This window comes from Dama dama, chromosome 12, assembly GCF_033118175.1.
Source record: "Dama dama isolate Ldn47 chromosome 12, ASM3311817v1, whole genome shotgun sequence".
In the NCBI taxonomy this organism is placed as follows: domain Eukaryota; kingdom Metazoa; phylum Chordata; class Mammalia; order Artiodactyla; family Cervidae; genus Dama; species Dama dama.
The window spans coordinates 31,605,991-31,633,970 of record NC_083692.1 but is presented as its reverse complement, the minus strand read 5'-3'; the positions used below and the strand labels follow the sequence as shown (position 1 = coordinate 31,633,970).

General features: G+C 39.8%; 1 protein-coding gene across 2 annotated transcripts in view; it reads left to right on the top strand.

The window, feature by feature from the left end:
- The window catches only part of DAAM1 (dishevelled associated activator of morphogenesis 1), a 177,737-nt gene that overhangs the window by 109,713 nt on the left and 40,044 nt on the right, over positions 1-27,980 (top strand). For both annotated transcript variants that reach the window (XM_061156954.1, XM_061156953.1), the window contains 9 exons: positions 13,434-13,505; positions 19,112-19,206; positions 21,190-21,523; positions 22,501-22,611; positions 22,734-22,837; positions 23,987-24,053; positions 24,276-24,393; positions 25,027-25,165; positions 25,454-25,512. In XM_061156954.1, the coding sequence (XP_061012937.1) occupies positions 13,434-13,505; positions 19,112-19,206; positions 21,190-21,523; positions 22,501-22,611; positions 22,734-22,837; positions 23,987-24,053; positions 24,276-24,393; positions 25,027-25,165; positions 25,454-25,512 (1,099 nt within the window). The remainder of the gene's footprint in view (positions 1-13,433; positions 13,506-19,111; positions 19,207-21,189; positions 21,524-22,500; positions 22,612-22,733; positions 22,838-23,986; positions 24,054-24,275; positions 24,394-25,026; positions 25,166-25,453; positions 25,513-27,980) is intronic.

The window sequence follows — 27,980 nt, the reverse complement described above, 5'->3', positions numbered from 1 at the left end:
CCCTGGTTCTCTTCAGAGTCTCTAGGTCTTATGACATAAAACACCACCCCAAGTCAGCCTGACTTCACCAGCTCCAGGAGACAGGTTTAGGAAAGACATCAGTAGAAGAAAGTATCAACTTTGGATGAGAGATCAAAGAAGGAAAAAAAACCACTTTACTTGCGTTTTCATATATATATATATATATATATTTATTTATTTATTTATTTATTTCACCTTTTCACTAATAGCTCTAGCACACCTAATGTTATTGAATCCATGTTATGGTTGGTGCATTTCAGAGCTTCTTGCCCTTTGGAAGTAGAAATAAGTTTTGAGTTCCCAGTGCAAGTTAGAATGTGCCGCTAATAACTTCTGTGTGGGGTTCTCTTACACTCCAGAAACTGAATAATGTGTGGGACAAGTTGCAGTGGAAAGTCTGCTGAAGAATACCAACTTGAAGTTAGTGTCTTAACTTCTCTTGTTACTCTTCAGTGCACTGGAGCAGTCTCAGGATGCCATCCTTTTATCTGTCCCATATGTAAGGAAAGGCAGTTTATGTTTCCTCAGTTTCTAAGCTCTATTTGCCCACATCCTCACACTTTGACATTTCTGAGACAGTGACATCTTCCAATGGATGCTTTTCTCTTTTCTTTCTTTTGCCAAAAATGCTGTTATTAACTCAGTTGTATTCTGAATTAAAGAGTCAGTGATGACTTAAAACCAGAGATAGAGTTATGACTCTCCTTCCAGGGGACAGTTAACCCTGCCATAGCATTTCTCACAGGCATCCTGAGAATGCTTCCCTGAATGGAACTTGCCTTTATGGGCTCACTGTTTCCCCCAATTCTCTTCATAGTTTAATTACTATTTTCCAAAGTCCTCTCTTTATGGCCTCGTGTTAAGCGTTATACTGCAAATCATAAACACACTTTGATTGTTTTCCCAAGAGCAGGTTACAGAACATCAGAAGCTGCCTTACAGCATTCTGAAAGGCTGGTCTGGTAGCAAATCTGGTAGCAAGATGTGAGGCAACAAAGGCCACGGACACCACTGATTGGATTTCCACACTGCATGAGGGTTTAGTGGTGTGTGTCCAAACATGTTCATTTACCAGCCAGCTGGACTAAATCGTACCTGGGTCTATAGCACTCCCAGATGACATGTGGGTCAAAGACTCAGCTCTTACCAAGCTACATAGAAGTAATTTGTTTTAAGTCATAGCACACCTTTGCATCATAGGCAGCAGGGAAATGTGGGCTGGTGTCATTTCTGAAAATATTAATCGGAGCCTTTTTCTATGCCATGAAAATGAAGGGAAATTGTCATTTAAAATTGGCTTCAGATGTTGGATTTACATTGATTGAGATGTTTAGGCTCCAGTCATTTTCCATGCCATGAAGTGCTTTGCCAGAAAAGTGACTTGTTAAAATAAATGAAATAAATATCTCGTAGTTTGGAAAATGGGCTGTAAAGTCTCAGCTTTTAGTTCTAGGTGAGGATTGTGGCTATTTTCTCAGCTATATTAGCACACAAAATGCATGTTCCCTGAGGATTCTGTAGCATGTGACTTGTAAGATTTCAGTTCTGTAAGGTCAGCCAAGACTTTTTCAGGAAAGAAGAGGGTGTTGGAACAGATTGGGCCCCTGAGCTGTTTAAGAAACGCAGCTGGTCTCCTTACTGTTGAAGTCACACTGTTACTCTTTGTTTCATCGCTGCTGTTCCCACAGAGAGACTAGACGTCTTTAAAGTGGCACTCTTAATTTTGGAGAGAATAAAAGTGATAGCTGGCTGAGAAGCAGCACAAGCCTGATTTTGTTTTATTTTATTTTTGAATAGTGGTCAAGTGTGGTTTTCTTTCTGGCTGGGGGTGGGAGTTGGGGAATGGGGGAGTGGGTCTAAACTCACTGAGTTGACCACTTTTTTTTTGGTGAGGAGTGAAAGAAATTTCTTAGACATATTCCAGGGGACTTCACTGGCAGTCCAGTGGCTACGATTCTGTGCTCCCAATGCACAGGTCCCTGGTTCAATCCCTTGTCAGGGGATTAGATCTTGCATGCTGCAACTGAAGATCCCATGTGCTGCAACTAAGACCAGTGCAGCCAAATAATTAATTGTGAGTGTGTGTGTGTGTGTGTGTGTGTGTGTAAAAGAAGTGTCCCAGCTATTTGACCAGCAAATTTCTGGGGAGGATGGAGAACCAGGTGCTTCTGCAGATATAATGGGGGAGGGGTAACATAGAATAGTCTCAGTGGTTTCAAATCAGTCTCAGAGATGCATAAATAGAAACCATGCCACACAGACTAGACAAGGCAGTGGAAGCAGGCAGAATTGAAGTGAAGTGGTAAGGAGGGGTTAGGTGTTTTTCATCTAAAGCTTTGGGCTTCCCAGGTAGCACGAGAGGTAAAGAACCCGCCTGCCAATGCAGAAGATGTAAGAGATGCAAGTTCGATTCCTGAGTCAGGAAGATCTGCTGGAGAAGGAAATAGCAACCCACTCCAGTATTCTTGCCTGGAGAATCCCATGGACAGAGGAGCCTGGCGGGTTACGGTCCATAGGGTGCGACTGAGCATGTACGCACAAGCATTTGTGTGATTTAGATGTAATGAGTCTGGTGCAAGGTGTTAGTCATACAGCTTGGTTTCCACATTACACCTTTGTAGACTGTGTCCTCTTCAACCAGGAAGTACTAGTCATCTTTTATTTTGCTAAATTGTGGTTTCATTGAAATGCCAGAAAAAAAAAAAATACTGAATGTTCTGTCTATAGCACTCTTCAGAGTAATCTCCACTTTTCACTATTTTTGAGCTATTTAACAAAACTGCAGATTGGTTTGTTTTTTGTTTTTTTTTAAAAAACTGATCACAGTGCAGATGTTCTTGTCCATTGAAATGTCTTGTGTCTAATGTAGTTGCTTATTGCCCTATTAACTAGTTTTGCATCTATTTGTAAATTAATATCTATATATCTTTGCTAACAAATTTTCTTTTGAACCTGTTGTAACATCTTACTGTATTTCTCTCATTTACTCATGAGTTCAACAAAATCTTTGAGTCATGCCGAAATCACGCCATTTTACTTTAAAAAAATTATCCTTTGTCAATGCAGAATTTTAAACTTAGAGCTGATAAGGGGCTACCTTACTTTAAGTAATCTGAGATCTTTAATCATATTTTAAATGAGTACATGATATGATAGTGTCTAGCCCTGTCTGGGAAAACATGCCTTGTCTATCAGTTTTACTGAACTTTATACCTGTATCCACTAGAGCAAGGGAAGAAGTAGAACTCAGGAGGTCAGAAGAGGTGTCAGGCTTCATACATGGAAGAAGTTCCTATGATGTTTGAAGAGGTGGATGTACAGGAAAGGAGCATACATATAATCAGTGAGCCTGGGTCCTACTTAATTTCTGTTATGTTTTAGAAATGACATGTCCTCAATCTTATGAGAAGAAAACTGATTTTACTATTGAGTTTATGGCAAACTTTGTTAAAGTATGTATGCTTGATAAAATACAGACTGTCCATGTTTACCTTTGTTTCCTGGATCTTTTATTCTATATCAAACATGTCACTTGTTGTGGCCCATTAGAAAAGCAAAAACTTGTTCATTCTGCTCAGATATCTATCTCAGCTGCCCTCTGAGTAGAGACTGTGTAGAGTGGAGCATCACTGACAAGCACATTCCTTTCATAGGAATTCAGATGCCTTATATTGGAGTTATTTTTCCAAGTAGCAGACGTGAGAGTGTGATGAGTGTATGGAAAATTTGAGATTTTTCTTTCTTTTTTTTTATGAATTGAGGAAGATAAACGTTTGCTGTTCAGTCACTGGAGGACTTTTGGTCTGGTTAGGAGATGACTCTGGGAGGACATAATAGCTTTTTTTTTCGAATCAGTTAAATATTTGCTGGGTTATTGCTCATAGGAGAAATTAGACTTAGTCCATATAGTTCCCAAGGCAAAACTAAGGCCAACAAGTTCTTGGAGTTCCAAGGAGACATCTGCCAATTCAGAATGAGGTGAGTTTTCTGACAGTCAGTGAGAATGCTGGTTCCAAACAAACTCTGGGCCCTTGAAGCCTTCTCTCAGAGAACACATGATCGACCACCTGCTGATGACCTTCTGTAAGGAATCCCTGTGAGGAGAAACTCAAACTAGGGTGTCTCCAGGGTCAAAGACATAGCTATATAATTACGTGATGGCTTGCCTTAAAAACATGCAGATGTTTTATAGCATGAGGAGAAATGAAGAAGAAAGTTTGCTCTTCTCCTGTGATTCTAAATGCTAAATAGGAAAGCTACTGCTATGGCGAGTCACCCTCCAGTCTTTCTAGAAAATGACTGACATTCTGAGGCTCAGGAGGAGGTGTTGAATTTCCTGGCGGATGAAGAAGCTGCTGTTCTGTAATCGTTCTTGTGTGGGCCCAACCGGATTTTGGCAGCAGTTACGTTTGATGTGTAATTGTGGCCGTGGCCAAAAAATGTAACCAGGGTTGGCAGTCCCAGGCACCACATGACTCTCTTGAACTGTGACAACATAGGAATTACGTTTTGAAACCCACTGCCTGTGTCTGGCAAACTTCAGACATAGGATATAGTTTCAGCCCACTGCTAAGGGTCGGAGGTGAGGGTTGGAAGGACTGAGTGAAGTAACTGTCTCGGGAATGCAAGTTTGTGGACCTACTGGGTTTTCTTTTCCTGATGAAAGAAGAGCAAGAGGGAAGGAATTGGAGGCAAATGTCAGGATTTAAAAGACCTAATGATTCTGTGCTATTTTTTAAAAATGAGATTTCAGGAAGCAGCAAGCTTGGTAAGAAGGTAGACTTTTCAGGGTCTGTTCCATCTCTTGCAAAAGTGCACATTACTGGGCAAATCCCACACACTTTATGTGCTCATCCAAACTTATAACTGGGATTTACTGGACATAGAGTGGCTTTGAGGAGAGGAGAAAGCATGGAAAACAGTTGGTGATCAAGTAAGAATTTTGAGAATTTTGATGTTCTCCCACCCTCTTGAGAGTCGAGCTTAATCTAGCACAGAGGTTGGCAAACCATGGCCCGTGGGTCAGATCTGGCCAATAGCCTGTTTTTGTAAATGAAGTGTTACTGAGACATGGCAAGGGCCCACTCTCTTTAAGTGTTATCTATAGCTGCTTTCTTTACCACTGAGCCACCTGGGATGCCTGCCAAGCAGGAGACACGGGTTCAATCCCTGGGTCAGGAATATTCCCTGGAGAGGGAAATGGCTACCCAATCCAGTATTCTTGCCTGGGAAATCCCATGGACAGAGGAGCCTGGCAGACTACAGTCCATGGGGTTGCAAAGAGTTGGACACGACTTAGTGACCAAACCACTATCACCATCGCTGCTTCGCGTGTACAAAGGCAGAGTTGAATCGAGTAGTTGCAACAGACTGTGTGGTCTACAAAGCCTAAAATATGTATGATCTGGCCCTTTACAGAAAAGGCTGGCTGTTCCAACTTCATCATGGCCATCTTTTAAGAAGATACTAATTATACTAGTACTGTTGAGCTAGAAGGGAAAGAGTGTTGTTGTTCAGGCACTCAATTGTGTCCGAATCTTCGCAACCCTATGGACTGCAGCACGCCAAGCTTCTCTGTCCTTCACCATCTCCCAGAGCTTGCTCAAATTCATATCCATTGAGTCGGTGATGCCATTCAACCATCTTGTCCTCTGTCATCCCCTTCTCCTCTTGCCTTCAAACTTTCGCAGCATCAGGGTCTTTTCCAGTGAGTTGGCTCTTCACATCAGATGGCCAAAGTATTGGAGCTTCAGCTTTAATATCAGTCCCTACGATGAATATTCAGGACTGATTTCCTTTAGGATTGACTGGTTTGATCTCCTTGCAGTCCAAGGGACTCTCAAGAGTCTTCTCCAACACCATAGTTGAAAAGGATCGATTTTTTGGCACTTAGCCTTGCACATCTGTACATGACTACTGGAAAAAACATAACTTTGACTAGACAGACCTTTGTTGGCAAGGTAATGTCCCTGCTTTTTAATACGCAATCTAGATTTGTCGTAGCTTTTCTTCCAAGGAGCAAGTGTCTTTTTTAATTTCATGGCTGCAGTCACCATCTGCAAGAAAAGAAAATAAAGTCTGTCACTGTTTCCATTGTTTCCCCATCTATTTGCCATGAAGTGATAGGGCAGGATGCCATGATCTTAGTTTTTTGAATGTTGAGTTTTAAGCCAGCTTTTTCACTCTCCTGTTTCACCTTCATCAAGAGGCTCTTTAGTTCCTCTTCCCTTTCTGCCATCAGGGTGGTGTCATCTGCATATCTGAGGTTATTGATATTTCTTCCTGCAATCTTGATTCCAGCTCTTGCTTCACCCAGATAGCAGAAGTTATTAGCAAGGCTGTCCACAAAATATTTTCCCCTCTTCCATTCTACCTGCTCTTCCTCTCACCCACATTGGTATCTGTTTCCTATCATTCAAGTTTATTAGATGCCACACACCATGGAGACACACCTAAAGAATAAAATTTTGACCTGTCTGGACCTTTCTGTCTAGAATTCTATAAAAATTCTAGGTATAGAGTGAATTTATTTAACAACTGTTGTATTGATTAGTCTATGGGGCTGAGCCCATTAAATCCAGAATAGGAATGACGATTCAATGCAACAGGTGACTATTTTGATCATTAACAAGGGATAGAACTTCTTGAACCTGTATGAGCATAGTGAACATGTTTTATAATAGCATTTTCTTTAAAAGTGGAACAGGTTTTATTAGTATTTAGTTGCCTTTGTCCTGTAATGAACATTGTCAGAATGAAGTTTACTTTGTATCATATGAAGCTGGTACCTTTCTGCTATTGAGATTCATTTAGTTAAACCTTTATATAGCGCTACTGTTTTTCAGTTGATGGTACTATTGTGTATCACTAGAAGACTTTTAGCCAATCTAAATGGTGAGTGTCTTTCTTTCCTACCAAGTATTATCCAAGAACCTCATGGGTTTGTAACTGAATGGAGATTTATGGCTGTAGTTGGCCAAGTGCATGTTGCTCCAGTCTGTGATTTGTGGTCTAGGGAACAACCACAGAGTGTGTCCTTTACAATTGATTGACCTTTGCACAGCCTATTTTGGGCCTTCTAAGCGCATCTTAAACAAAAAACAATACCAGTTCTTACATATTGTTACTTGATCCTGTTAAAAATTTGTCCTGTGGTAATTTCAAAAGAAATATTCTTTACAATAAGACTTAATACTTAAACTGCACTTTGAGACCCACTTATATCACTAAAGACTTCTGATGCTTCCTAGAAATTCCAACATAATAAGTGTGGAAATTTTAGAACATGTTAGCATGTTTCAGCTACGCAAACCTTATCCCAGATCACACAATTTCTTTGTCTGTAGCTGATATTAGGGTTAATAGAAATAGAAAATCCAATAAGAAGAAATAATTAGAGAAATGTTGTAAAATAATTTTCTGTAGGGAGCAGAAGGGTGCCCTGGTGATGGAGAACAGACACACCCCAAATGTTGCACAGTCTTGACCGGATATAGCTCATGTAACACAAAACATTAGAAAAAGCAGAGCTCTTGTCCTAACAGAACCTTCAAACTGATGCTTACGAACTCCTATTTTATTTGTGAAAATAGCCCTTGTTCTTAGTAAAATGAAAGTGTGAATTGTACAGAAGTTTATAAATAAAAGACTTTTTCTACTACCCTGCTACCCAGGGGTAGCCGTTGTTACACTTTATTATGTCTATTTCCAGAAATGTTTGTGTGTAGTGTATATATTTTCTCTATAGATTGGAGATCATATTTTGAATCACTTTTCCCTCCATAATATGCTTGGTCTTTTTTTTTTTTTTTAAGATTTTTTTTTTGGATTGGGAGCCATTTTTAAAGTCTTTATTGAATTTGTTACAATATTGCTTATATTTTATGTTTTGGTTCTTTATTTTTGTCCACAAGGTGTATGGGATCTTAGCTCTCTGACCAGGGATTGAACCCATACCCTCATGTGTTGGAAAGTGAAGTTTTAACAGCTGGACGATCAGGGAAGTCCCTACTTGGTCAACTCTACTTCATTCTTTGCTACTGCCTCAAAGTAGTTTATTCAACCCCTTCCCTTTCATATACTTAACTCTATTTGCTAATTCAAACAGTTCTGCAGTGAAACAAATCTTTGTAATATGTATCTGTGTAAGTGTAATCATAGGCTAAATTCCTGAATAGACTTACAGAGTCAAAGACTGTGTGTGTTTTAAATGTGAACAATTACTGTCAAAATTTATGTTCAAACTGCTACAAATTTTTGTAGCCCTAGTAACAGGGACTTAGAATGGCCATAGCTAGAGATCCTGAAACAGTATCATCATCATCCTAGCTAACATATGTTGAACATTTCTGTGTGTCCGGTTCCCAGAGCTCTTCCCTGGTAGCTCAGCTGCTAAAGAACCCGCCTGCAACGCAGGAGACCCCAGTTCAATTCCTGGGTTGGGAAGACCCGCTGGAGAAGGGATAGGCTACCCACTCCAGTATTCTTGGGCTTCCCTGGTGGCTCAGCTGGTCAAGAATCCATCTGCAATGTGGGAAACTGGGGTTCAATCCCTGGGTTGGGAAGATCCCCTAGAGAAGATCTTTCCCTGGAGAAGATCTCCTGGAGAAGAGCTTCCTGGAGAACAGCTGCCCACTCCAGTATTCTGGCCTGGAGAATTCCATGGACTGTACAGTCCTTGTGGTGGCAAAGAGTCAGACACGACTGAGCAACTTTCACTTTCACTTTTTCATTAACTTATTAAATCCTTAGAGTGACCCTATGAGGTAGGCACCACTTTTACAGAAAAGGAAACTAAAGCTGAGTCACACACAGAAATTACTTACCTTTCCTGCCAAAAGTCATTTAAGTTAGGGAGTGTTTGAGGATTCAAATGCCTGTCTGTTGATGGTGGTAGAAGTGGAGTACAATTAGCTTGGATTGAAAAAGAGGTGATAGTAGAGTGAGAGACAGAAGTGTCAACAAATAAATAATGCAAATTTTATTCTTACGGGCAAAATGATACTGAGAAAAGCAAATACACTGTTGAGCATTTAAAGAGGATGGGGGAGGAGCTCTTGAATTTTTTTTATTTTTAGTAGCCACTGACCAGCGATATGGAGTGAAAAATGTGCCAGTTGGAAATGAAGTGAGGTTAGAAATAGACTATGTATTTCTTTACCTTTTAAATGAGTTGGTTGATTAGAGCCCAATTTATAAAGAAAAAAGAAAAAATTCAATGTTCTTGAAGGTCCTTTGCACTGTACAAATTCCCTTTTCTAGCGAAGAGTTCATTTGTTTAGAACTTGAGATTGTAGGAGCAAAGTGGAAAACCGGGAAAAGAGGTTAAAGCTGCGTTCAGTGCAGGTTGAAAGCAAAGGCAGAGTGTCCATCCAGCAGGAAATTTTGTCCATGAATACAGTTATTGATGCCTATCAAGCTACTAAGGAAATAGGATGGGTTGAATTAGAGAGATAATAAAATAATTAGTGTTGAGATTTTCCTGCTCTAATTACCTTAGAAAGGGAGTAGCTGTTGCAAGTTAAAGGTTAACTGAATCACTGAACAACATAATTTTTTTAAATTATTGACTTTAGAAATTGAGCACTCTAAATATATTAATAGTAACAAATGATGTTTCGCATAACATCTCACTGTTAGAGTCATGTAGAATCTTAAAGCTTGTAGGTACTTTGAAAAGTCTAGTCTCACCTCTTAATTTAAACAGAAGAAAAACAAGACCCGAAGATCTTCAAACTTAGCGATAGGTGCTAATTGAATAAACCAACAAGTAAGTTCTTGAATCTCACCTTGGCATGGCCTCTCTGGCCATTTTTCCACCATACCATCTCTCTGAATATAAGTGATTTTTGCAAATATTCTCGGAAAGCAATTATCAGTGTAGAATTTAAGAACATAAAATGTTTATACCAATTCAATATCTAATAGACCTTCTAAAGATAGACATATAACTTAAATGCTTATTATGTTTTCAAGAGGAAACAAAACTGGATATTAATATGAATTATCCATTCTGTATGTGGAATAAAAAGAGCATTTAATGTGATTTCCACAACTTGTATTCGCATAGGACAATCTTCTCTAAGTGTCTTTAAGAGTTACCTACTATCTGTTTTAAAAGAGAGGGGGAAAGCAGTGTTTTTAAAGAATAGAATGAAAGCAATATTTTTGCTTATTTTCCATTAGAAAATTTCTAATGGAATCAGTGAAGTAGGTAGCCATAAGTAGGGTTAGATGTATATCGTTTAGGGATGGTTTTGTTTATAATTTCAGTGTCTATAGGTGGTCAGTGCCATGGGCTCATCTTCAGCAGCTCTTGAGAAGTCTCCATGAAGACAGACTGTAGCATGCAGTGTATAACAGACAGGATAACAGGTTAGGGAAAAGCTTCTTAGTACTGTCTGCATGCACAGATATAAAGATAGATGAGGTGTTGACAGAGGAGCAAACGAGTTCCCACAGAAAGCCTGGAGAGAAGGTTCAGAGGTAGCCCGGGTAAGACATCAGACCTTAGAATAATATTCAGAAATGTTGAATGTAGCAAAAAGTAGCACTAAGGTTTAGGGAAAGGTGAACTCATTTTCATCTGCTAGTCATATCTGAGTCTTTTACAGTGACGTGGCGAAGAGTGAAAGAGCAGCTTTGCACTCAACGTGTATTGCTTGTGATTAATCTGAGGTCTCGTTTTAGGAAAAGAGGTTGTCATGATTCTTCTCACTGCCTCTGAATTTCCAGCAGAACGACATTTAGCAACTCATCTGTACTCCCTTTGCCTCTGTTTCCTCTTCAGCCAAATGAGTGTGATGACAGCTACCTCACAGGGTAGATTAAATGAAGATCGCAGTGCTTAGCACAGTGTTTGATGCATGGGAAGAAGCTCTGTATGTGTTAGGATATTGCTGCTGCTTCTGTTACAAATGCAGTGATACAGTTTGTACAGGCTTGTGTATTTTTCCACTTGTTTCTCTAGAACAAGTCTATAGAACCAAAACAGATGGCTCAAAGGATAGTATGTGTTAGAGGTTGGTGATGCATAAGATTCAGTTTCCTTCCAGAAATATTATACAAGTTACCCTCCCATCAGTGATCCCTTTCATGGACTTCTTAGGAGAAAGTCTCCCCTTTGGCAAGTCTTCATGTCCAATGCTCTTTAGGGGACCTCGGAGAAAAATTAAATCCAGCTCCTTTTGGCCTGTGTCTCTGTATCACTGGAAACTCCAGCAGCCACACAAAGGAGAGGGAGATTTGGTTCACAGGTGTGAGTTTGTCTTGGCTACTACAGCACACACACGTCTGTAGAGCACCAGCGAAGCACACAGGGGAAACTGAAGATGCACTGCTAAAATGAAGGACTCCAAGGATCACCCTGCTGGGGATATAGTGATAACACTTTGTATTTTTACGAGAAGCTTTCTCACACATTAGCTCATTTGATTTTCTCAGCACTGAGGCATGTAAAATAAAAATGAAGCTTTCTTCCCCTAATTTTGACTGCAGAATCTAGATCTACTGTTAATCCATTTACATTATTTTAAAAGCATTTTCAAAGTATAAAGAGTTTTCTCTGTGTATTAATCTTAAGCTTCTAAAATGATCTCTCTTCTGTAACCATGAATGTTAAACTTACAACAGTCTGTCATGGGACCCCAAGCGTGGGACGTGATTTTGTTGTAGTTTTGGAAATTTGCCCTAGTTTGAGGCAATAGAAAGATCTGGCGCCTTCTATTTCATTTTATAGGTTCAAATACCATTGAATATCACTGTGGGTTTTGGCTTGCTGAATACCTTGGTAGCAGTAGGGTTTTGCTAACTTCAATATATCATTTTAAGAGGAGAGAAGGGTTCAGCATTTATACTCCCATTGTAGCTGTTTTATTAACATGTTAAATAATAATCAGGGGCTGTTCTAAAAACTCATCAAATTTCCTTAGCTTTTAAAAGCCATGAAAGTGAAATCCAGTCCAACTTCAAAGCCTCTGCTATAGCCTTTGTCCCCGTCATCTGGCTTGTTCAATCTCCAGATGAAATTCATGCAACTCCCTGAGTTTGGATATCAGTTACTACCAGCCTTTAAGGCACTGTGAGCAACAGTTACTTTGCCCCCTTCTTGTGACTACTTAAAGAAGAGTTTTGAAATTGTTTCTTTTATCTCACCAGAGTAGACCTGCCTAGAAAGATTTGTTTAGAGAAAGTTTGTTTCTTTTCTTTGAAGTAAAGTGCAGGACTGAAATTAATAGCCCTGCCTTGAAGCCATTATTCCAAGGATGGGGATCCAGACACAGTAAGTTGGTAGTAGCTACTTCATTGTCCAGTGCTGCTCTGTGTGCCTAGACCAGCACTTCTCCATGGAAACAAGAGGTGTCAACTGTACTAAGGTGCTCTCTGAATGTGAAGCTAGAGAAGAGCTGGAATTTTCCCCTTCATGTTTGTTTTGTCACACAAATGACTTAGACCCATACAGGTTTACATGGAAGTCTCTCACCACAAGGCCATCTTCAAGTGGACGTGAAGCTCTGAGGGGACAGAAACCAGTCACCTGATTCTGAGGGGAGGTGTGGGTTCAGGTTGACAAAGATCTCCCATCCACAGACGCCCTAGGGACTCTGGTGCTGACTTAAAGTCACCCTGGTTTATAAGATGGAGCGATTGAGGAATGGGTTCCTGAATTCCTTGGCTTTCAGTTCTCTTCAGCTCAGATAATTTCTTCCATTACTTTTTCGCAAACTCATAAGCTGTCATGGCATAAGGGCTGGACCTGGGACTAATGTGTGTTCATTTTGTTGCCTTCCATGTGATGTTCGGCTTTATTTTATCTCCTCATCTGAAGCAGTACCTAGTTTTGGTCACATCAAATGAGACCCTTCTTTAAAATATTTACTATCTGCTGGAGCCTGAATAAGCCAACTGCAAAACTCTTGTTAACAACTGGCCAAATCCCACAGTCATTTTTAAAGATAACTTCCCCTCTTTTGTGAGTTTCATCCAGACATGTAATCTGGCAGTAGTAGTGTCTTTAGCGCTACACAGAACCTAGAGGCCCTTTGTCCTTGCATTAAACACAGACCCCTTCCCAATGTCACTGCTCCCCTGAAGGAAGACAGCAGCAGCATAACTGTGTGCGGCTAAGCTCTCATTTCATCTCCCCTTGCTTCCTGGTTCAGAAAACGCGCCCTTTGTCATACCTAATTCTGACTTCACCACTATCTGTGGAGATTGCATCAGGAATACCACCCTGGTCAAAGGGACAGTCTGGTGATCTAAAGCCAACATGAAAAGACAAATATCTTACATCTCCGTGTCTTCCAATGGTTTGTGCAGGCCATTGTCTAGAGGCTCTGGAAGTCAGATGTTTTTGTGACCATTGTGTATATCTGGTGGTATATCACTTTTTTTTTTCTCTTCTGTCTCTTTAGGACCAGGAAGAAAACAAGGGAGCAACAAGTTGGCCTGAGTTCTACATTGATCAGCTCAATTCCATGGCTGCTGTAGGTATCCTTTCTGTTCTCTGACACAGTTTAAAATGCAAATTTAGTACAAAGCATGCAGTTGCATCACAAATTCACTTAAGTAAGAACTACCAAATATCATTCTCACTCCAAAGTCCATTCCTAATGTTCAGTGTTGGGGGAGAAAGGAGAGGTAGGAGTGGTACTTGGCAAAATGATTATTTTCCAGTATGTTTTACATAAAATCAGCACATACCAAAATATAAGTGAATTTAATGTTATTGGAGGAAATGTAATCATAAATCTGGCTTCTGTTCAGCTTTAACTTGCAACTGGTCTTATCAATCATGTGGAACTTGGATAGGGCAACACTTAACATTCTAAATGTTAATACCATTTAGAAATAGTACAATGAAATTATCCCTACACTGTTGTCTTCCCCTCCCCTGTTTTTTAAAACTGAGGGCTTTCTTGGGTTCTTGGTCTTATAGAGTACCAAGATATTCTTTTACTCATATAAATAATTTTTAAAAAGTTCATGAAATAGGTGGTTTAGTGAAAAGGCATGATAGTAATAATGCTGAGATGTTCTTGGGAAATCTTTGGTAGGTGGATTTTTGATTTAGAATCACTAAAAAGGTGTTCTCAATGTCTAAAATGCACATACCAGTCACGTGGATATCTCTGCGATGTCAGAGTTTTGAGCTGCTTGAGGGATCAGCAAAGATACACAGCAGAAAACACATCATCAACATTTGAGTCTTAATAGCTTAAATCCTGTCCATGTTGATAGAAGTTGGAGGTTTCCCACAGCAGAGCAGTCTTTGCCTCTGTGGGCACACTTCTGATTTTAAGAGTGTATCTGTCAGGTTCAACTTTGAGTTTATTCCATTCAAGCAGATGACAACTTCCATGGTATTTTCTCTACCTCTCCCTTTCCTCCTGTCCCCAGAGTCCTTGGGGAGAATTCATTTCTTATCACTTAGAGCAAACATTCTAGATTGTCTAATATTTTGCTGCTGCTAAAAAAGTTAAAAACTGACTAGAATATGTGAATCATTCACACTTCTGCTAAACTTTCAGAGGCCTTGACTTTTCGTAACTTCCTCTTCTCTAGCTTTTCCTTTGATGAGGCTGCTTCTGCTGTCACATCATGAATAAAATAAACAGCCTGGTACATGTGAACAGAGCTGTATAAATTATAGAAGAAACTGCATAAGCTTTTGCCCCAAGGGTTTCTCTAAAAGCACAGCAGAAAAGAACAGAAAGTAACCACCAAATCCTTCTACCAGGCATCTGACACAAAGATGAGAAAAGGGTGATCTCAGCATTCATATGAATGTGTTAACAGAACATGAGGCTTATGATGGCCTTCGGGGATTTTCTCTCCATCCGCCTGAGCAATAATAATACAGAGCTATTTGCATTTCCTGCACGTAAAGGTTATTTCTGAAATCTTGTTCTTGGCTGTTAGGGGAAAAAAAGAGCTGTCAGGCAGGCTGTCTCTCTTTCTAATTAAGTCAGCTTTATTTGATGTCTAACGTGGAAAGTTGCTCCTTTGTTAATGCATTCACTTCTGTGAGCGGAGAAGTACTAAATAACTGGGTTTTTTCCTTTCTTCACATTTTAGGGCAGTTGGTTAATCTGTCCTTTAGTGACTTACTCCACGCCTTGTCCGGAGTTGGCCTGGCTTATTTCCTGTGCTAGAAGGTCCCCGATGTGCCAGTTTGTAGCACTTCTTCAAGAACCTCCCTTTCCCTTCATCCAGAACCTTTTGCTACATTCACACATCATCTACATTTCAATTATACTTGCTTCCTAATTTAAAGCCCTCTCAGAGAGTATCTCCAGGCCCTTAAATGTTAGTGACTTTGCTCTTCTTTATGGACATGTGTGTGAGCAAACTGGGAGAAAGTGAAGGACGGAGGAGCCTGGCGGGCTCCATGGGGGGTTGCAAAGAATCGGACTTAGCAACTAAACAACAACAAATGCGTTAAACACCTAGCAAAGCTTTTTTCTGCTCCTTGAAGGACAAAGCTAGCATCTTTTTCAGGGTTAAGAGTAAAGGCATTATAACAATTGATGAAATAATGAGGCCTCAACACTTCTGCATCTATAAAGGAGCAAGGAGGTCTGAGGAGACCAGAAACCCTTTGCTGAGTTTTGTTTTTCTCACCCTAAGTGGTCACCACCTCCTTAGAGGTCTTGCTAACCTCTCTGGAGAATTCCTCACAGCGGAAATTCTGAGACATCATCCCTGGGGACTTGGAAAGGCACATGACTCCTCCCGGTCCTTTCCTGGTTTGGCAGCCAAGCTCTCTGGCTCTGCTTTGGGAATTGTTGAAGGGGTGTTTATCCACATCATCATCATCCATTGTCTTCAGCACCAGTAGCGGCTGCTGCTATTGAGTGTGCGTCATGTGACAGGCAGACTAACAGGCACTTTACATGCTGTTTTAAATCCTTACAAGCACCCTCTGCTCGAAGTGCTACTTATAGATAAGGAGTCCGAGACTCAGATAAAGGTTACCTTGCCCAAGGTCATCTCATTTGGAAGTGGTAGAGCTGGAATTTAAGCCTATCAGTCAAGCCTATCAGCTCAAAGACTCCTTTCCAGCTTGCCTGTCACTAACTAGGTTTTTAAAATCCCTTATCACTGTGGAAGAGGCCTGGAAATCCCACCCACGCCCCACCTCCCAGCTTTTCTGAGGTGGGACAGGCATCTGCAGAGCCTGATAAGTAGTCCAAGTTGAGAACCACAGCACTTACTGGTCTGTGAAGCCCTTTGTGGAACAAGTGCAGTTACTTTATGGAAGCCTCGTAACAAGAATTCTTTGTTCTTTAAAGGACCCCTGAGTGATCTGTTGGCTTTTAAAGAGTGAAAAACAGTTTAATAAAAGGAGAGCGTGTTCCAGAAGGGCCCGGACTTTCTTGGTGTGTGGCTTCTGCGTGTACTCTCAGGGAGCAAGGATGTGAGGTGATGAAGTTCTGTGTGCTTAGCAGGTTGGCTTATTGATTTCACACCGGTGAAAGCTTACTTCCAGACTTTCCCAGTCAGGGATGGTTTCTGTTCCTGGTTTGTACATCTCTCTCCTCCCTGCATGTTCCAGTGTAAACCTCAGCAGCTTTGACCAGCAGGAGCCTCTGCTAGGACGCACTCTATCCTTTGCCCACTCCTCAAATGAGCAGAGATTTAGTAAGTGGTTAGCGCGCCCAAGGAGGCCACCACAGCCCTGTCCAGTGTATGCCAAGGTGCATCCTGGCTGTTTGGCATAGCAGTCATCTTAGGAAATGTAAGCATATCCCCCTTTTCTGTGAAAAACTGCAAATTTAGTCTTCTCCATAAATGTGAAGCTTGAAAACTTGAGACTTCATATAAATTATTTTATTTTGAAAAGTCATTTTAGAATATCAGCTTCATCTACATAGAATCGATTTTCTCAATACAATAAACAGTCTTAGATTCAACTCTAATTGTACTACACACAGAAAAGAGGATAATGTCTTCTGGTTTGAGAGGAAAGTAATAGTTCTTATATTGGGAAAGGAAATTCTAATTTAAATTTCTTTTCATAAAACTCCCAGCTCCTCTAGGGAGAGACTTAATGTAGTCTGCCTTTATTTGGAGCTTCCCCCTTCCCCAAGATTGTTAAAAGGATAAATATGTGCATCTTTATTTGGTATTAATGAACCACAATAAGAAATGTATTTAGTCTTTAATTTGGGAGGTTTGGGTGACTAAGCTTAGGGACAAGAAGTGATGTTCATAAAAGTTTTGATCCTGGACTGTGGATTCAAAGTGATTGCTTGAGAGTCTAAACAAATTCAGCTGTGCCACAGGAGATTAAACGTTCTTGGCTGGATTTGTGCTAAATTTTCCAGGATATGGGTCTCACGGTGCCATGAAGAAATTCATTGGCTCTTTGCACACACAACCTCTTCCCCTGCCATCCTCTGGTGACAGATGTCAGGGCACATCTGTAGTAAGAGGACAGCTTTAGCAGAAATAATTCAAGTATAGAAAACAAGACTTTACTGATATTTATTTCAGTTGCTGTGAATGATACTGATATATGTTTGCTTTGAGCTTTACCCTCCTAAGTGTGAAGTCAAATTTAGGTTTTAGTTAACATTTAGTTACCTAATGCTTATACTGTGAACGTGAAAAAATTAAGTAAAGTCACCCCTTGATGATGTGTGGTCCTGAAAGAAAGGGAGAGACTGTACCATTGAGACATATGAATAAGAGCCAAATGTTTTCTTCAATATCCCAGTCTGTTTCCCAACCATGCGTTATATCAGAATAGGTTACAGGTAGAAACACTGAGACTGGACAAGCACATGTTAAAAGTAGGAAGAAGGCAAGGGACCTGTGGTTCTGTGGGTGGAGGCACCTAGGGCCTTAAGCCTTGGGATGCTTTTAGTACCAGGCTTCCCTGGTGGCTCAGTGATAAAAGAATTCACCTGCCGATGCAGAAGATGCGGGTTCGATACCTGGGTCAGGAAGATCTCCTGGAGGAGGAAATGGCAACTTACTCCAGTATTCTTGCCTGGAGAATTCCATGGACAGAGGAGCCTGGTGGGCTACAGTTCATAGGGTTGCAAAGAACTGGACACCACCTAGTGACTCAACAACAACTTTTAGTACACGTAGGTGACCATGAGGTAAAAGGAATGAAAACAACTTTTTAACAAGTCTGCGAATCTTACTAGCATTCATGACTTTGTGATATCAGCCGAGATCTGCTTCCTAGGGCCTTCCTCTTTGAAGTGAGGTCTACAGACTGCAGCATCAGCTCCATCAGGAGCTCAGCATCTTTGGCTTCACGTCAGATATGTTAAGTCAGGACCTGCGTTTTAACAAGCTTCCCCAGGAAATTTGTATCCTTGTTAAAGTTTGAAAAGTACTGCTCTACCTCCAACTAATAAAAATAAATGAGGAAAAAAAAAAAAGAAAAGTACTGCTCTAGTCCTGGGTAGGAAGAGAACACACACACACACACACACACACACACACACACACTCTATAAGAACACACACACACTCTCTCTCTCTCTCTCTATACCCTGATTTCCAAATGATGTTGAATCATTTCTAAAACTTAAGCATTTACTCTGAAGGAATTGTCTATCTTTATGTCAAGTTGAATTTAATCATTCTTCTTAAAACTAATTTGTTGTAACAGAAAGTGTAAAAGATTACACTTTTTGGCTGAGGAATGAGAGAGAGAGCATGGGAAGATTGCTGCCCGCCTCTGTTTGATAGTGTGATAATATTTCATTGTCAGAATGTTATATTTAACTACATGTCTAATCTTTCTATCAAGTATAAATAGTAATATCTTCATCAGAGTGTAGTTATAGAATAGTTATATAAGTACTTGGAAAACAATCTCTACTAAGATTTCTCAACACTTTCTTAAAACTTTATTTAAATTCAAAAGAACTAACTTGTAGAGAGAATGAATTTGTGGAATTCTTGGTGCTTTTGCTCTACATGCTGGCTTCTAGTAAATCTTAGTTATAGTCTCATTTGATTGTTTGTATTAAAAGTGATAGTAACATGTGATCTGTGGGCTTGTTTTGCTTGTGCCATAATTAAAACATATAATTTAAAGAAGTTACTTTATAATTTTCTTTGCATAGAGAAAATCTCTGCTGGCTTTAGAGAAGGAAGAGGAAGAAGAGAGAAGTAAAACTATAGAAAGTCTGAAGACAGCACTAAGGACAAAACCAATGAGGTAATGTTTTACTAGGCAGCATGTACCACTTGTCTCTCTTCTTTTTCTTCTTTTCTACTTTCTTCCTATTTTCTTTTTTCCCTTCCTTTTTCTTAATTTTTCTGCTATAGTCAAACTTTTGGGGTAGTCTTAAAATAAAAACATGTAATTAAACCATGGATGAAATACCTTACATGTTGAACATTCACTAAATTATTTTTCTTCTGTTAAAAAAGATGTAGACAGGCATGAAGATGGCTAAAGTTAAAAATGGCAGACTAACAAGTGTTGGTACAGATGTGGAGAAATTGTAACCCTCATTCACTGATGGTGGGAATATAAAATGGTGCAACCACTTTAGAAAACAGCTAGACAGTTCCTCAGGATATTAAACATTGTGTTGTCATATGAACCAGCAGTATTGCTCCTTCTTGATATATAGCCAAGGGAAGTAAAGATATGTCCCCTGAAACCTTATATGTGAATTTCAGCATTATTTATAATAGCCAGAAATGGAAGCTATCCAAATTCTATCAACTGATGGATTCATAAGTAAAATGTGATATATCTATATAATGGAATACTTTTCAGCCATAAAAAGTAATGGAGTACTGATACATGCTACCACATGGATGGGCCTTGAAAATATTTATGCAAAGTGATAGAAGCCAGACACAAAGGACCACATATTGTATGATTCTGTTTATATGAAATATCCCCAAAAGGCCAATCCATAGAGACAAAAAGATAAGTCATTGCCTGGGGTTAGGAAGAGAGGGAAATGTTCTTCTAGGGTTCATTAGGAAGGGGTAATGGTTTTCTTGGGGTAATTAAAATGTTCCAAAATCAGATAGTGACCATGGTTGTACAACCCTGTGAATATATTAAAAATCACTGAATTATAATTTTGAAAGTATGGATTTTATGGCATGTGAGTTATTGCTCAGTAAAACTGTTACAAAAGATGGATTATCATCTACTGTATGCCTCCCACACCTTTATTAATGCCTTTAAGTTTTGGTAGGATATGGGGGTGCTTACAGGTGCATTTCATTAGAACAAGTGCTATGAATGAAGCTTGGCTAGATCTTTCTTGGTCACATGGTTGGATGAAATGACTGGAAAATAAAGATTCCCTATATTTGATTATAAAATGATAAGAAAAATCTGCTGATTTCTCAAAAATTATATACAGTTGTATGACAGAAGTTTTCTAGCCTGTCCTAACTGTGTTTTCCTCTGTATATGTGTTCCAAATTCTCAGATGTTAGTGGATGCCCAAGGCTAAATAAGTTTAGAAATTTCTGGAGTAATCTATGTTTTGTTACTTCAAACTTTTCAAAAGGCTTAACCTGCAGATGTACATTGTGAATTTTTCTCTTTGATTGACTTTAAAGTAAATAAGTGCTATAAATATAAAAATATTAGTATATAGTAATCAAGTATTGCTTTTATTTGTTTTATATATTGGGATTCCATATAGCATGTCATACAAAAGGAGGGCTTTGCTATGAAACCTTAAGAAAATAGATTATCATTTGGCAAGTAAATATTCTGGAGTTTAGGGATGCATTTTGACTTTCATTGGTGTGGGGCATGCTTGAGTCAGTGGTCAACACTTAAACATGCCTGGAGACTGGATGCTATCCTAACACAGGATCAGCAGATGACTTTAACCTAAGGCAGATATCTGAGCATCTTCTTGTTCCTGGTTTCCTATGGTTATAAGGTCTGTTAATTGGTTATTTATATCAACTAAGATCTTTTCTAACTCAAATGGAGATTTTTTTTTTGCACTTCTGGTTAGACCTGACCATTGGGTCTATGCCAAGGAAGAGGCCTCCAATTAAGAAGACTTCATCAATGTAAGCCTTCTGTTACTTTAGGAACTACATCTTCTTACTTTCTCCTGACCACCACCCCACTAAACTTTTCTCTTAAGGGCTATTAAAGAATTCCAAAGAGACTTAAGTCTGATGCACTTTAACCTTCTTCTCATGACAGGTTTGTAACCAGATTCATTGACTTGGATGGCCTGTCATGTATTCTCAACTTTCTAAAGACCATGGACTACGAGACCTCAGAGTCTCGAATACATACCTCTCTCATAGGATGTATAAAGGCGCTAATGAACAACTCTCAAGGTCGGGCTCATGTCCTGGCTCATTCTGAGAGTATTAATGTTATTGCTCAGAGTCTGAGCACAGAGAACATTAAGACGAAGGTGGCCGTGCTGGAAATCTTGGGCGCTGTGTGCCTGGTTCCCGGGGGCCACAAGAAGGTTCTGCAGGCCATGCTGCACTACCAGAAGTATGCCAGCGAGAGAACCCGCTTTCAGGTGGGTGCTTCCACGCCACATCTTCATTCCTGCCTCATGACAGGTGCCTTTCCTCGCCCCTGGGTGGTGGTGGTGGGGAGGGTGCCTAACTTGAAACTTCCCCCTGTGGTGAGCATTCACATGTGGCTTCAAGTATTTCCGTGCTCTTGGGTAGAGTAGAATACTCTTTCTGTAGTTGGTCGTATGGGGTTGTGGATTTCCAGTAGTCCTCCCCTCTTACCTGCAGTTTTGCTTTCCACAGTGCTAATGACCCATGATCAACTGCTGTTTGAAAGTATTAAATGGAAACTTCTAGAAATAAACAATTCATAAGCTTTAAATTGTGCAGCTGTTGTGAGTAATGTGATAAAATCTCATGCCATCCTGCTCCGCCCCTCCCAGGATGTGAATCATCCCTTTGTCTAGAGTACCCACAACTTATACACTACCCTGCTGTCAGTGGAGGAAAAACAAAGTCTGTATAGGAGTATATATAGGGTTCAGTACTACCCACAGCTTCAGACATCCACTGGGGATGTTAGAACACATCCTTTGTGGAGAAGGGAAGACTGTTGCCCTGAATTTAAAAATGTAGCCCTCCCTCCTTTCTACACATTATATAATACACTTTTCAATCCACTAAATGGGTGTTCTCTGAAAATTTTACAGATTGTCAGTCTTGATTTAGGATCAATATAAACAGTGAGATTATGTCACCACATTCTTTTATACTCAGGACAAACAAATAAAATTAATGAAGCACAGTATTTTGTGTTAATACTGTATACATGTGTGTATAAACATATACGATGTAAGAATTTTGAAAGTAGAGTTTTTAGAGCTAATCTTAAGGAAAAAAGGTAGCTTTCTATGGACCGATGTAATTTTGACTCAACACAAGGTCTTAAAAATTAACTTCTGAGTATTAAAAAATTAATAAAATGAGTGTAAGGTAGTAACTATTCAGTCCTTTGTTTTCACATTTGTGTCCTTGGCAGACGTTAATTAATGACTTGGATAAGAGCACGGGGCGGTATCGAGATGAAGTGAGTCTTAAGACTGCCATCATGTCTTTCATCAATGCAGTGCTAAGCCAAGGCGCAGGAGTGGTAAGAGCCTTCTGTGTCACAATCTAAAACATATATTGTTAAAGAACAATTTTTTAAAAAAATACTAACAAGTATGTTCTCTAAAGAGCTTAAAAAGTATTCCATCACCCTTCTACTTTCAGGAAAGTTTGGACTTTAGACTTCATCTTCGCTATGAATTTCTGATGTTGGGAATTCAGCCTGTAATAGATAAATTAAGGGAACATGAAAATTCAACATTAGATAGGTAAGTCACACTGTTACAACAAGAGATAGTTCATGTGTTTTCCATGTGTGTAGTGCCAGTCTGAACTACTTGTGACCTAAGGAAATTGTACCAAAATGTTAGACCAGGTAATGATGTTTTTATGAATTAAGACTTTCTCAATGAAAGAAGCAGCAGATTGTGTAGAGAACTTAGTGTAGGTTTTGAGATTAAATGGGAATCCATATCCTAGTGCTGCTGTCTATTGGCTATGTGTTCTGATCAAGTTACTCAATTTTTGTGAACCTTACTGTTTTTATACTTGAAGAAATAGTGATGATGATGACAACACTATGTTTAAGGGCTCTTATGAAATGTTACTGTAAAACATGTGGAATCACATGGCATCTTTGATAGACATTCTGTGCATGTTAATATCCACTTCCCTGTTCATTTGCTTGTCTGCAAATTTTACGATTTCTACCCTACAAGTTTTCAGATCTTTCCTTCTACCACTCTTCTCCCTCATTCATGCACTCCACCATGCTTCTTTGCTTGATAGTCTACGATCATGTAGACTTGCCTCAGGGCATTTGCACCTACTGTTTCCTCAGCATTAAAAGATTATCCCACAGATGTCCAAATTGCTTGTCCTGTGCAGCGAGATCTTTTCCAGTCACTGTGTTCAGATTCTCTACCTTACCTCACCCCCATCATTCTCTACTCCCTTTACCTGCATGTATTTGTCTCCACAGAACTAATCATCCCCAGTATCAATAGTTAGGGGCTCAGTAAATATTTGTATGAATAAGTGAAAGGCATGACCATTGCTCTGTAATCTTTAATTCAGTGGTCAAGCAAGTTACTTATATGGACTTATTTTTCCATGAAGAGATTCTGTGAGTAGAATCTGGATTTGGTTGCTTTTGGATTGTAAACTTTTATGAATTGTCTTCTACATGCCAGGCCTCCTAGGCTTTTAGATTTGTCTCTCGTAATGATCTCATTTGAGATACATGATGTCTTTTATTCCTTAGCACATAGTTAAGGGAAGGCATTTTAATTCTGTTGTGATTCTTCTTTTAGAGATATCTCTAAATTTTAGGAAAGGTCTTAGTATTTATGTCCTGATTCCTATGTGCCTGTGTTTATAGGATGTTCTACTTTTAGTAAATTGTCTTTGTCTTTCAGGCATTTAGATTTTTTTGAAATGCTCCGAAATGAAGATGAGCTAGAATTTGCCAAAAGATTTGAACTGGTACGTATACTTTCAATTATTCTGTTTTGACTCGGCAGCTCACAGATTTCCCTATTGTTATGTGTGTCATAGAGTTGTGTAATGTAAGAGCAAAAATCACATTTCTGTTTTGCTACCTAAGTGGCAGGATTAGGCTCTATTTGCCTTGGATTTGCTTACCTTACCTTGTAGGAATTGAAGAACTTGAATGCTTGATTTAGATTTCTTTTTTATATGAAACAGGTTCACATAGACACAAAAAGTGCTACTCAGATGTTTGAACTGACCAGGAAGCGGCTCACCCACAGTGAAGCTTACCCTCACTTCATGTCCATCCTGCACCACTGCCTCCAAATGCCTTGTGAGTGTGTTTGTGATTTACATGTGTTTGTGACTGTGGGGACCTCATTCAGAGGCCTCTGTCATCTGAACAGTGTGGCTTAGATTGAGTGCACACCAGGGATGCCAGACCTTGGTTTTTGACGGCCCAGTGTGTCTGCGGGCTTCCCTGGTGGCTCAGTGGTAAAGAACCGGCCTACAGATGCAGGAGACACGGGTTTGATCCCTGGATCGGAAGATCCCTGGAGAAGGAAATGGCACCCCATTCCAGTATTCTTGCCTAGGAAACCTCATGGACCGAGGAGCCTGGTGGGCTACAGTCCATGGAGTCTGAGTCAGACATGACTTAGTGACTTGGTGACAAAGTTGTTGCACAGCTTAAGGGGTGTTATAAAGCTCTCAGAATAAATGAATTATACCTCACTTTGATTTTAAAAATAAATATATGCCTTACAACACATGTAGAAGGGGATTAAAAGTACCTCTCAATCATGTAAATCATCAATGATTCCAGATTCCAGATATTTGGGAAGGCTAGTGTTTACTAGCCTGGTTCTGTCTGGTTCTGTGACTCTGGTGGGTGACCCCTGTTGAAAAATATTCATTAAAGTTTTGAAACCACTTGAAGTATTTCCACTGTTCTTTTCTTGTTTAGACAAGAGAAGTGGCAACACAGTTCAGTACTGGCTACTCCTGGATAGAATTATACAGCAAATAGTTATTCAGAATGACAAAGGTCAAGACCCTGACTCCACACCTTTGGAAAACTTTAATATCAAGAATGTCGTCCGGATGTAAGTTGCTTCTTGTATTGCTGCCCTTGAGATAACAGCAACAATGTAAGACATTTGTTTTATCTTACTTCAAAATAGCAGTTGGGAGAACTAAAGTGTTCTGGAGGTCAGATATGAGTTCCTCTATGTATACATGTAATATATGTGTGTAACTTCTGGATTTAAAATGGGTCTCAAGCATGCTGAGGACTTGCCTTGTGTTAAACAATTTTTGTACCTAGAGAGCATGCATTTAGCAGTCGGTCTTTTGTGCTTTTTGTAATGAATGCTCCTTTAACTATTATACAGGTTGGTTAATGAAAATGAAGTTAAGCAGTGGAAAGAACAAGCAGAAAAAATGAGAAAAGGTAAATGATGAGGTGCTGACAAGAAAAGAGATTGTGTTAATGGTTATTGGGCAGCTCTCCTTACTGTATATTTTAGAAATTTGCATTGATGCTTCTTATTGACATTGGTGCATAAACAGCCTTTTCCCACCATCATGTCTTCAGGGCAGTCTGCCTAGTTTTTCTTGAATCAGACTATCTTAGTTGTCATGTTGATTCCTCAATATTTTATCCTTTTATTATAATCATCTGCGTTTTTTTAAGCATGTGCTGTTCAGTGTTCATTAGTTCAGATTTTCTTAACTACCATTCATGCCAACCTTCCCCATAACTGCTCTTTAATGCACACTGGATTTTAAGAAATATAATAAGGGACACCCAGGGATTACCCAGAATTTTGAAAGAAAAGTTCAGGCCACTTGGTTTCAGCAGTCCAATTCTCCATTTGACCTTAATTTGGCACCAGTTATAAAAAGAGAAATCATGCAGAAAATCACTGACCATTGTAGATGTTCATGTTATGAAATGTTAACAGGCCAGCTATTGATGAATGTCTCAATATGTCTTTGATATCAACACTTAGCATCAAGTAACTTGGGGGTCATGCCCATCACCATGACAACAACTCACAGAATGGATGGAACTTTTCTCCTCCTTCAAAATTAGCAAGTTAAAGTTGGACCCTTTGAGAAAACAGTCATACTCCTGGCCACTACTCTTGCATTTTGCTGGGACACTGACTTCCTTTTCCCTATCCAAGTGATGCATTCACACCAGTGACATACACTAGCACTCACCCCGATATTCAATGTGTTGAAAAGCTAGTCCACAAGATGCTGAAGCATTTCCTTTCCTCATATCACATTTTGTCCATTGAGCAGAAAAGCAGTCTCACCACTGGTACTGGAAAATACAGAATATGAAGTTCTATTATATTATGGGTTCCTCATATGAATTCAGATTGGTCTTAAATAAGTGAGGTTGCACATACACTTTTATAAATTAATTCCAGAAACTGCTACAGAAAGAATAGAGACACTGGTTTACCCTAACTTGTAGGGTAAAGAGAGAGTTACACCAGAGAAGATGATCAATGAATGAGTGATGTTTTGGGGATATACCCTGAAGCCCGGAGACTCAGGTGTGTGAGTTGAAGAGAGTACTTAGGACATAAGCTTGGGAGTCATTCATGTAGCAGGAATGTCCTGAATGGCTGCCAGGTCAGGTGCCATACTGGGCTCTGGGTCCGAGTCTCAGTCTGCCCCTGACTGGTATGTGAGTAGGCTAAGTCCTTTACTCCTCCAGTCTGTCTCTGCAAAGTCAAGCTTGAACCTAATAGGGTTGTTGTGAAGATTAAATGAAATATACAAGGACTTTAGCATAGAGCCTGGCATTTGTTACTTGCCTAATAAATGGTAGAGGGCTTCCCTGATGGCTCTGCAGTGAAGCATACACTTGCAATGCAGGAGACCATCTACAATGCAGGAGACGTGGGTTTGATCTCTGGGTCAGAAAGATCCCCTGGAGAAAAAAATGACAACTGACTCCAGTATTCTTGCTGGGAAATCCCATGGACAGAGGAGCCTGGCTGGCTACTGTCCATGGCATCTGAAGACTTGGCCATGACTTAGCAATTAAACCACCACCAACAAATGGTAGAAAGTTTTGTAGGATTTAGGCAGTTGAGGTGGTACTAGAGGAAATGGCCGAGGTCAATCAGAGGAAAGTTCCTAAGCCCTATCCCTGATCTATAAAATAGACTCCTGGAATGGGATCTGGGGGTTCTGAAATGTTAAAGTCTCTCAAGTGGTTCTGAGGCTTGGTCAGATTTGTCAAAGGCTAATGACCAGTGATAGGAAGTCAGGTCTTAAACAGTTGTCAGTGGGATGGAGAGGGAGGTGGGAGGGGGGAATCAGGATGGGGAACACATGTAAATCCATGGCTGATTCATGTCAATGTATGGCAGAAACCACTACAATATTGTAAAGTAATTAGCCTCCAACTAATAAAAATAAATGGAAAAAAAAAAGTTGTCAAAGAGGAATGAAATGGAGACAGAAGAAGGAAAGGGAGAGGCAGTGGGGTAGTTTTTAGGTTGCTGAAGAAGTCAGGGGAGCATCTGTAGAGTGGTAGATGTAGGTTGACGGTTATCTTAACTCCAAGGCTGGTAAAATCCAAGGAGTTTAGTGACTTGAACCCTTCTCTGCAAACTCTGACTTTGGAGGACGCAGAAGAGAGAAAGTAAGAGACAGAGAAAGCAAGCATTTTAAATGTGTTACCAAATTCAGAAACAGAGCCCGACTCTGTGTAGCTCTGTCCCAGTGGGTTCTATCTCTAGTGGGTTTATTGATATAAAAAGACTAGAGATTGGGACCAAGTATTTGAAATAAGAATGTGCAGCCTAAGCCTCAGTAGTCCTCTTTTTCAAAGAGCATCACTCTTGTCAGTGCTAGAGTCAGCAGGTGTGTTGGCAGCATAATCAAACATTA